The sequence below is a fragment of the Frankliniella occidentalis genome, unplaced genomic scaffold (assembly GCF_000697945.3).
Source record: "Frankliniella occidentalis isolate FOCC.00 unplaced genomic scaffold, Focc_3.1 Scaffold1, whole genome shotgun sequence".
Lineage (NCBI taxonomy): Eukaryota > Metazoa > Arthropoda > Insecta > Thysanoptera > Thripidae > Frankliniella > Frankliniella occidentalis.
Window position 1 is genome coordinate 2,127,871 of NW_026267131.1, and position 11,348 is coordinate 2,139,218.

Genomic DNA, 11,348 nt, shown 5'->3' on the forward strand with positions numbered 1-11,348 from the left:
CGCTGGCCCGGGCCAGCGTTCTACGGCGTAAACATAGTACAGTAGACTGTAAACGGAGGCAATGTGCACCGTGCTGACCCCGTGGCCCCGCCCCGCCCCTCCGCGCCTGCCAAGACCTGCTCGCTGCGTCCCGTCCGCATTTCAGTCTGTGCTGTTCAGTTCCTCCCAGCTCTCCTTCGCTTCCCTTCGGTTTCGCAGTAGTTCTTCGCATTCGCACTTTGCAGGTTCGCGGCGCCGAGCCGATCTGGTCTGGTCTAGCCCCGCCCACTTCCCCCCTTCCCCCCTTCCGCAGCCCACAGCCCCTGCCCCCTCCCACCCTAGAAGGCGGCGGCTCGTGCCTCAGTCTCTTTGCGCCAAGTTTCCAAGGCAGTGCTCGCCAGGAAAATATGTCAGCTGCTGGTGATGTCTTGTTTATTTCGTTTTTGGAGTTCTCGTGCCAAAATCTGCAGTTGTCGCGAAAATGGACATTTGTTTGTTGACGAAAACAGTGCTTGTTTATAATTTATGCAGTGTGTTGAAGTGATTCTCCGTGAAAATGGGCGTGGGACTGCAGCCCTTGGAGTTTACTGACTGTTTGACGGATAGCCCGTACTTCAGAGAAAACCTCCATGCCCACGAAAAGGAGTTGGAGAAGACTAGTCAGCAGATTAAGAGACTCATCAAGGAAGTAAAGGATTTACTCGGGGCGGCCAAGAGTAAGTGCCGAAATTTCAACATTTGTGTGCGTCGTTGTCCACCATACTCGGGGGAATTGAGATTCGAGCTTCTATTGTGAAATGATTGCTCTCTCAAGCTCTGGGTTCTGTTATGCCTGTTTCTCTCGTTTTATGGTAGTTTCGTAAAATATATTGCATTATCTAATGATGATTTCATGGTTATGTTTAATGACATTTTGAATCTTTAATATTATGTTAGCAAAATTGTGTCAATATTTACCTATAGAATGCCACGAAAAGTGATCAATGAATGGGACTGATGAATGAAAAATGACATTATCTTCATAATTCAGTTCCACTTGCATTATTTTATGTTGATTATATGGACTAAGGAAATATTTTTGAGGTCTGGTTGATGGCTGTTGGTCTTTGCAGGAGTTTCATTGAAGTTTGTAATCTATTTCCAGACCTTTCCCGTGCTCAGCGTACCCTCTCAAATAGTCTGAAGAATTTCAGCTTTGATTGCATTGGAACTTCACAAACCGATGATGAAGTCGTTATCTCTAAGTCTTTGGCCCAATTCGGTCAGCTCATTGCATCTATTGAAGATGAACGAGACAGAATGGTATGTTTATACAATATTATTTGAGTGGTCCTTTCCAGTATTGAGATGGTTTTCCTTGTGTGCAGCATAGTAAAATATTAAAGTCAATATTATTTCTTTTCCCATGCCCTTAGAATTAATATCAGAGTGTTCCCTATACATATCTATCAAGTACTTAGATACTTACTGATTGTGGATTGTAACTGTACTCATTCACATGTGTCTGCTTCTAACCCCTTCTCACTTTTTGTCTATTTTTACGAACGTATCTGAAATATTTTAATTGTTTGGTTTGGTTGGTATTGAGCACAAAATCAGTTTCAGACACACTGTGGTAGTTCTCATTTTCCCTTTGATACCTAAAAATTTAAAAAATTGTGTGTGCTTATCCTATTCTTGCTGCCAGGAATGCTCCTTTGAGCAGATTCTGTAGGTAAATGGGAATTGCATTTACCTGGTGAGATCTTTTGCTCTCTATTTTATTTTGAAGTAGTAGTCGTAGAAGCATTTAGTAGTTTTTGCTTGCGATATTGTTTTAGGCTTAACAAACTCAAATTTACTTGAAGTTTGAATAGAATGGAAATAAAGAACATGTTGTAATGATTTTTATTTGATTTCATTTTACTTTCAGCTTGAACGAGCTTACGATCAGATTATTGTGCCACTGGACCAGTTCCGAAAAGTTCACATTGGAGGAGTTAAGGCTAGTTATCTGTCTTTATTCTTGTCTCTATAAATTTAATTTTAACCCATTAAAGTGATGTGTTATACATTTTTTTTAAATATTTTTTTTTGTGATTAGGAAGGAAAGAAGAAGTTTGACAAACAGACAGCCAAGTTCTGTCAAAGTCAGGAGCGGTATCTCAACCTATCTACCAAAAAACAGGATGCTGTTTTGCAGGAAGCTGATGCCTCTTTGCAATTGGAACAGCGATACTTTTGCCAAGCTAGTCTTGAGTATGTTTTTGTGCTTCAAGAAGCCCAGGAACGCAAAAAATTTGAATTTGTAGAAACAGTAAGCATTGGAACATTGGAGCATTAATCACCTCATAAATCAGGTATTTGTGTAGTACTTACTAATTATCTTATTACTTTCAGCTGCTGAGTTTTATGTTTAGCTGGCTCACATTTTATCATCAAGGCCATGAAGTTGCTGAAGATTTTAAACCATACATGCGTGAACTTCAAATTCGTATTCAAAAGGTGAGTGGAGTACCTTATTCTGTTATCCCTTTTACTCTCTCTTGTTATATGTTTCATTAAGATACCCCAGCCAATTTGCTTTACCTTAGTTTTTAAATGGTGTCTAGAAATTAAATTTGCAACTGGCCCAGATGAAAATACCCCTATTCTGGTAGGATTGAAGTGGAAGGTGAAGGACCAATCAAGGCACCCCGTATGTAATAGTTTGCCACCAATAATGTTTGATTCAACACTTGTAGTTACCTTTCTAAAGCATTGCATTTAACCTCTGTCTGTTTCTTTGACTCTGTACTGCTAACACCTTTGTGCAAATTAGGTTATTACATTTTCCCATCTCACATAATAATCGTCACTATCTCATTATGTTTTGTAGTATGTTCTGAGTGATTTTTTTTCATGCATTAACCTGTTTGAAGTTTAATTTGCATGGGTTTAAATAAGAGCAAAGAATTGGAGGAAGGCAACAAGGAATGTGTATTTGTAAAATGTGCATTTGTATTTGCGTTTTTTTTTTTGTTGTTTTTTTTCTCTAATCTAGCTTTTTGTGATATTTTCTATCTGTTTCCTTAAATGTTATCTTGTTGTTCTAGACTAGAGAAAATTTTGAGGAAACAAGAGATAAAACTGAGTCACTTATGAAAAAAATGCAAGAAATGAGGCAAACAAAACCAGTTGAGGCTGGAGTAACAAACAAGACCTACACCCGAGAAGGGTATCTGTTCATGATGGAAAAAAGTTTGTACTTTAAAATTACAGTTAAACTGCAATTTATTGTGTTTCATACTTCATATGTTTTGTTTATTTTAAAATAAAATTCTCCTTTATTTTCAGAGGCCTTTGGAACAACATGGAGCAAACAGTATTGCATGTACCAGAGAGATAAAAAGGAATTTATTATGATACCTTACAACCAGATGACTGGGAAATTTGTAAGTATCACAGTCTTTTTTTATCTAATTGCTATGTATGATAAATTTTCTTACACTCTTACACTTTTACCAGAATTCCTCTGAAAAGATGAAACTTGCTTCTTGTGTGCGCCGAATGTCTGACTCTATTGAAAAAAGGTTTTGCTTTGATGTCACATCAGTTGATAGGTTGGTGTCTTTGATTATTTTGTGAGAATCATTTCAAATTTAAAGTAATCCTCAACTTATTTTTTAAATCAAGAAGAGTTTTGTATATTCTAACACCTGTCTTTCATTTTTTTTCCTATTTTCCTTCTTTTAGGCCTGGTGTGGTTTACACACTTCAGGCTCTCTCTGAAGAGGATCGAAAGTTGTGGATGGATGTGATGGATGGCAAAGAGCCCGTAAGTGAAGAGCCTCTTCATCCTATGGTATGTTGCCGAATGGAGTTTGGCCATTGCATGCTGTAATAAAGCACAACACATTTAATTGGTAGACTGTAGGATGAAACTTGTAGCGTGATTGAGCGCATGGCTTGTAGATCCCATCTCCCCCTTCATGACTTCTGGACATTTACCTTGATTGAATCTTTTCTTCTTATGTGTTCGCTGATCATTGCATTTGCTTTTAAATTTTTTAACAATCTTGAACAACTTTAATCTTTTTCTTCTCTTTATATGAGAGACTGATTTTCTTACTGAAATTAGGTGCATGCATGAAATATGGTGGATTATGGTACTTCTCAATATTTGCATGACAGTTTGAGTACAGTAATTTGATTTTAATTTCTGTTTTCTGAATCTAAACTTATGATGTATTTTAGTCGTTTGTACTAATAGTCTTTACTGGCATGGCACAGTAATAGACATATGTGTGTGTTGTTTCGTGGATGATAATTTATTGTCCATGAATAATAACGGTAAAAGGTGTATCCTCTTTGCAAGTGCTAGCAAACTACAAAAAATCTAATTAGTTAGTAGTGAAACCTGAATAGTAAGACCAAGGTCTTAGCACTTTAGCACTACCATGTTCATGTTACCAACCCCATCAATGGAGCTTCGGCTCTTGGGGTGTACTGTTGTGATTTAAAAAAAAAAAATGGTCTCAGTGTTATATCCAGGTATTCTTTATAACCTGGTAAACTCCTATGACAAATTTGACTTGAGTCCTCTGAAAAGTTCCCTTATGAGGTCTTACTATCCAGGTTTCACATACTTCTTTTCATTAATAATTTACTAGTTATGGTTTTCGTCTTCTGCATTAATTCAAATCTAGTTACACCTTAGTCTCACAGTGGCCATCTCTTTTCGGTTACATACTTTTACAATAAGTGTTCGATTCCTGAGTGCATTCATCTTCTCGATTGAGAATTTTTGTTAATCAACATCTAGAAGATCATTATGATTGGTATTCTAGTCAAGTATCTTTCTTATGAAACAATCTCTTTTATAACTTGCAGACCTACACGCAACCTGGAAAAGTAGTTAAGGAAAGAGTTGAGGAGAGAGCCTTAGATGAAGTTGGATTTATGTTTGTAAACAAATGTATAGAAGCTCTTGACAGTCGAGGTTTGTATCCTTGTAGCAACTCTTTCTTTAAAAAAAAAAAAAAAAGTAAAATTTCAACTGTGACTAGGTTATTTGTGTTTTAATGTCTCCTTTATTCCAATCCAGGACTGGAAGAGCAAGGTCTTTACAGAGTCGTAGGAATAACTTCCAAAGTTTCTAAGCTACTATCCTTAGGGTTAGATCGGCGAAAACTGGAAAAATTGAATCTTGATGATGCTTTTGAATGGGAAAGTAAAACAATCACCAGTGCTCTAAAAACGTACCTCCGAAATCTCCCAGAACCTCTTACTACTTTCAGATACCACAATAGCTTTATTGCTGCTGCAAGTAAGTGATGTTGTTTATTCTACTTTTCAACCTCATACAGCACATTCATTATTCATCTAATCTTTGTTTTTGTACATTTAGAACAAGAGACACGGCAAATGAGAGTTAATGATGTTCATACCTTGATGCATCGGCTGCCACAGACCAATTTTAATATGCTAGATATACTTATTCATCATCTGACAAAGTGAGTAACAACTTGGTGCCAGTCTCCTAATAAAAGTAAATTGTTTAATTTACACTTTATTCCTTTTTCAGTGTTGCCGCAAAGTCTGATAAGAATCTAATGAGTGTCAGCAATCTTGGTGTTTGCTTTGGACCTACTTTATTACGCCCAGAGGAAGAGACTGTGGCTGCAATAATGGACATTAAGTTCTGTAATGTTGTTGTTGAAATTCTTATAGAAAATTATGAAAAGGTTAGTAATTAGCTTCCATTTTCGTATTTAATTAATTTGTATGCCCAGATTTTTACATATTACATGCTTACAGATCTTTAAAACAGAACCTGAAAATTTGGATTCAATCAACCCAGATGTTCGATTGGATGTGAAGAACGATGTTAGACCAGACACACGAATGGATCTGCGACCGGAATCAAGGCCAGAAATGCGGCCCGATTCCAGACCAGATACTCGATCATTTGTGAAGGCGGAGCCCACTTACATATCTACAACTCCACCTCATTCATTGACTCATGGCTTGGTTAGAGGACCACATCATGTATCACCTGTGCAACATCATGTGAGTATTTTGAGAGGAACTCAAAAGTATCTTGCTAAGGTATTCCAATTTGCTAATTTTGTTTTTGTCATTTTTATTAGGTGGGGCCGAAACTTCACTATGAAAGTGCAATGCGAGGTGAACTGAGTTCTTCACTAAGTTCCAGCATGCACAATGTAGCTAGTGGCACTCGGGAAGCAGAATATGTTATTCACCGATCGCACATTGGAGTTGATCACATGAGTAGAGAGCATGTTATTCCATCTCAGACATCACCTCAGCAAGCTCAGCCTCAGCAGCCTCCAGCTCAGAGGCACATGGTACGCCTTATGGGACCAAGCAGTCGGGCTACAGCATATTCTGAGGGAAATCTTCTGAGCCTGCAGCAGCAACAACAACAACAGCAGCAGCAGCAGCAGCAACAACAGCAACAGCAACAACAACAACAACAACAACAACAACAACAACAACAACAACAACAACAACAACATCAAATGCAGAAGGCGAAAGCTCAACCATTCTATGGAACACTAGGTATAGAGTGTTATTTCATCAACCTCTCTGTGTTGAGTTTTCTTCTGGCTGTTTATAGTCTTCAATCCTGTTTCAGTAAATGCAAGCCGTGCTGATGCTCTAAACAGTACCAGCAGTTCAAATGAATCAGTATCATCATTATCTTCAAGAGACATAAATGTTCACAATACTTATTCTGGTGTTACACCACAGAAAAGTAAACGAGGTGAGCAAAATGGGAAATAGAGGGGGGGGAGGGGGATTTGGAACACGCGTGATTTAAAGAATTTTTCATTACAAAAATTTGATTTACTCTACTTTTTATTATGCTAGGTGCTGTCGGTAAAATGGATTATCACTTTGCCACAAGTTACCATCCCCTTGAGGCAGTGTAAGTTCTGTTAAGAGTCAAACTATGAAGTAATATCATCAGTACCTTTTCTTTACTCAATTTGGTTTACAGGAGGAGAGTTCGAACACTTTATGCATGCCTGGGTGAAAATGATGGAGAGCTTTCATTTGAACCTAATCAAATTATTACCAATGGTGAGTTTTGCTTGCTTTACTTTTCATTACAATCTTCTCTGTGAAATGGTTAAAAACTATCATCTATTCTTCACAGTTCGATCCTCTTTGGAGCCTGGATGGTTGGAAGGAACCTTAAATGGAAAAAGTGGCTTAGTCCCTGAGAACTATGTTGAGGTGCTCCCATGACCAATGCATAGCCCTAGATTGGGATTAGGGCCTCAATCAGGGCCTTCAGTTGGGTTTCGCTCCGGATCTGCTTCTTCTAGCCCTTCCGCAAGTCGCACAGCATCTCCTATGACAGCGCAATGCAGTTTAAGTGTTTCAAGTGGTAGCTCTAGTGGTGCTGGTGCAGTTAGTCCTGTTATCGGGTTGCGGAGTGCATCTGCAGTTGCTGGACAACAAGGAGGTGGTATTCCTTTGAGAAGCCCGAGTAGGACACTTACTGGACCTCTTTCTAAAAAGAGTGCTGGTGTCATGAAGTCAGAGACTATGGCTTATGCAACTACTTCTAGCCGCACTGGTCAGGCAGGTCCTGGTCTCCTAAGTGGTGGAGGGTTCCGTAACACTGCTCCCTTTCCGAACTCAAGTGAACCAGCGCAAAGGAAGTCCCACCATTAAAATTGTGGGTCTACAACTCAATATTTTTTGACTTTTGGACAATGCTCTGTGAAAAGAATGCAGTTACATGTGTTTCTTAAAGCTACTGTTGGTTTACATTTTGTGTGTGTGGCTGCACTTAATACTCTATTGTCAATTATTTTTTGTGAAATAAGTTGAAACTTTTGACTGTTTTAAGATAGATTTTTATTGATATGACAAGAAAACGATGACATGCCTGTTAACATGGCAGAATTTGTCCTTTTGTATCTATTGTAATTAAATGGCAATGTCAATTTTTCAATGCTCATGGCCTTGTAGTCAAAACAACGTCAACGTCCAACATCAACATATCAGGATTATTGATAATTGGTATCTTGTCATTGAAACCTAAGCATCAGCTTGGGATGACTGCAGTCATGCTGTTCAAGTTTTTGAACATTTCCACAATTTGATGTATTAGCATAATATGTAGCTTACTGTGACAGCCTACGTTAAGTGCAGCTACTTTTGATTCTAGTCTCTAATTAGAGCACTCTCCAGTAATACTAAAATCGCCTGTAACCAATTCTGCTACTAACCAGGATTGAGAGTTCCGATCTTAATAAGTCCAAAACAGAAATGGGCCAAAGACAGCATACAAAACTGAGCTCTTATTATACTAGTCCATACTACTGTCATTGATATGACGTTTATTTTCATTTGACTATAAAGTAGACTTCTCATTTAATTTTATTCAAAGACCATTTTAAGTCCCATTAAGTACTGTGTATAATGTGAATATACAATTTGGAACCTTTTAACATTTAATCCATGTATAGGTATTTGCCTGATTATTTTAATCTTAAGTTTGACCAAAAGTACTCTTGTTCATATTTTGTAAAAATCTGTGTCTAAACTGAATCAATTAAGACATCATGAATGTAATGTATTTTCTCTATTTTGTCACCACCGACACACTCCTTTTGTCATGGTTCTTAACTGAAGTTGAACTTCAGTGGTTTTCAGACATAGCATATAGCGTATAACATAATTTAAGGAATAGTAAAAAAAAAAAATACTTCATGCTTGAAAAATTTCTAATTGACAATGAAGAAAACATGTAGGGAATTTCTTCTGCTGTTGTCTGCTTTATTTTGTCCGTTTTAGAAACAGCCTAAATCCCCACAATAGTACAGAGTGTCCCATTCAAGGTGTGATTTTGTGTCACATATTTGAATTTATATTGCTGAGCTAGGGAATACTTGGCCGTGTTTCTGGCCTTACAGTCTCAAATCGAAAACTCGCGTCGGAAATCTCAGAAAGATGAGCCAACCCCAGCCACTAGCCTAGCCACCGAAAGAAGACCACCGGTCGTGGACTTAAACTTGTGGTAGGAAAGTCTTGTCTTGAACGGGACACCCTGAAGTATCTGGTCACTTGGCTCCTTGTCAATTGTGTTGAGGATGAACTAAGGCTCTTGTATAGCAGAAAGAATCAATGTGCTATCTGTGTTTCCTGGCATTCAAATTCTAAACAAAAAGTACTGTAGCAATAATTTCTTGCTTGTTTTAGATGTCAGTTTTGCATTACTGTGAAATTTAAAATTTTGGATAAAGATTCGTTCTTTGCGGTATATTTCTCTATTTTCTATAATGTTTCTGCAATCATCAAACGCTTCATCTTTCATGTTGAATTGAGCATGTAGATGTTTAGGCTTCTTTGGATGTAGTCTAAAAAAAACTATCATATCTATTGGAAATAAGATAAATTTAGAATCTTGCAAAATGAGATGCTTCTCTATTTTTTCCAAATCTTTTATCTGTATCTGTGAGTGAAAAAGTGATATTCGACTCATTGCTTGTATTTGAATAAGGCAAAAATTGTTTGTGAATTTTGAGCCTCTTGTAGTTGTTCAAGAAAACAAATATTTTATTCTATATTTACTGGACAATTTTAAGCAGTATAGTTTAGTGTCTGTCTACTTTGGAACTAGATTCATATCATATTTTGTTTGTAGTCATTGGAATTCTTTTTCTCTTAGTATGGCAAGACTGAGTAAAATGTGATGGTTCAGTAGCAAAATGTAAGTCAGCATTTCATTCCATGTGAAATATTTTGTGAATTTTTTCTCAGTACAATAGATTTTAGGAGATAAAACAGGTATGAACACATTTTCTTAATCATATCCACAAAATCTGCCCCATTTCAAAAATGTGACTTAATAGGAGTAATTGCTTGAGACGTACTGAAGTATACCTATTCTGGTACGTACTTATAACTTTTCTTACATTTAGCTGAGAATGAGTGTTTTGGAGTTATTCTAATGCTTTTTATCACCTTAAAATTCAGTGTCGTAAGGGTTAATATACTGGGAAAATAGATGTACTGCTCCAGAGATCTTGTAATCAGTATTACGTTGCAGTGCTACATACCTGCCTAGCTGCAAAAACGCTAGGTGATAGAATATTTGTTTTTTTAATACTCTGAGTCTAGGTTGTTTCCTGGCAAGCGTACTTTATGAACTATATTTATTAATAATTGGCTGAGTGCAGTCTGACATGACATCGGCTGCTTTGTTTTTATTGTGAAACATTGTTCTTTTAATTAACTGAATGAAATATATGTTTATGCCTCCACCCATCACTTTGTGTTACTTCACTCTTTATTTGTGGAGCTATTTTTATATTTTGTGTGTTAATTGATGAAATTTTATTGCATGTTGTGTTTGCAATACTTGACATTCCAAATGATATAGGTAACTGAGTTGAGAGTCTATTGATTTCTCCTCTGTATGTAAATATTTTCTTCCATACCTTAAACTAATTTTTTCATTGATATTTAAAAACTATGCCATGAATGTTTGTTATCGTGAATGTTATTTTCTTTCTAGTTGTTCCTCTGCATTCAATCATTTGCAATGCATGTTAGTTATATATTGATGTCACTTGTTGTATTTATATTTACTGTCATATATCAACCTATAAAAGACATGTACGTGCGTATGTATGTTCTGTGCAATATATGACTGCGAATTTCAAAAACTAGTCATTGACATCACCTCCTGACTCCCCAATTCTGATTTGTGAACTCTATCGCTCTTGCACGAGACACATGGGGCCAGCGGTAGCGGCAGCAGAGCGGCCACCTCTCGGTCCCTAAAAACAACTGCGGACCGCTGGGCTGGACCAACCGAGGGAATGAAATTAAGTGAAGATTAATGCCCTGGGGATCTCGCCAGAACACGCCCCCCGCCCCCTCCCCCTAGGGGGGGCCCCCCTCGATCAACTGCAATACAGTATGAGGGGGAGGAACCACGAGCATGTTTGGTGCTTCCACCGCCGTCGTGCAGCAGTGTGCCCGTGCCAACGGAGACCGGCGTCGGCGGCAGCGTACTCCAACCAGCAGAGCTAGCGGACCAGGCCCCGGGGCCGGCACATATATAAATTGGACCACAATAAATTGCTTTGCGAGTCTGCCGACATGCCGGCGAGGCGGGGGATGGGGAGGAGAGGGGACCCCCCCCCCCCCCCCTCATCCCTTTCGCCACACCTCTCCGCACTTGGGTATACAGAGGGTTTTCCCCTTCCTAACTCTAAATTTTCACGGTTTGGTTGACTTGTCGCCTAGACGAGCAGTGGGAGGGGAGTCCCCCCGCCCCTCCCTTTTGCATAACGAGAAGTTACTTCTTTCTTATCGCGCCGGGTCGACGATACCGCCACCACCGAGGGGAGGGCAAGAGG

At 38.4% G+C, this 11,348-nt stretch overlaps 1 protein-coding gene across 2 annotated transcripts; it reads left to right on the top strand.

The window, feature by feature from the left end:
- The first annotated feature begins 328 nt into the window (after positions 1 to 328).
- On the top strand, positions 329 to 10,649 carry LOC113202659 (rho GTPase-activating protein 26). Of its 2 annotated transcripts, none has more exons than XM_052265150.1 (19): positions 329 to 695; positions 1,124 to 1,281; positions 1,892 to 1,967; positions 2,067 to 2,275; positions 2,359 to 2,463; positions 3,054 to 3,198; positions 3,295 to 3,392; positions 3,466 to 3,560; positions 3,694 to 3,802; positions 4,831 to 4,939; positions 5,045 to 5,266; positions 5,348 to 5,453; positions 5,525 to 5,684; positions 5,758 to 6,009; positions 6,090 to 6,522; positions 6,599 to 6,727; positions 6,835 to 6,892; positions 6,965 to 7,047; positions 7,124 to 10,649. In XM_052265150.1, the coding sequence occupies exons 1-19, from the start codon at positions 536 to 538 to the stop codon at positions 7,213 to 7,215; spliced, it is 2,799 nt and encodes a 932-aa protein (XP_052121110.1). In that variant the 5' UTR covers positions 329 to 535; the 3' UTR covers positions 7,216 to 10,649. The 2 variants fall into 2 exon arrangements, with proteins under 2 accessions (XP_052121110.1, XP_052121145.1); XM_052265185.1 differs by having other exon boundaries at positions 3,694 to 3,775.
- The last annotated feature ends 699 nt before the right edge of the window (positions 10,650 to 11,348 follow it).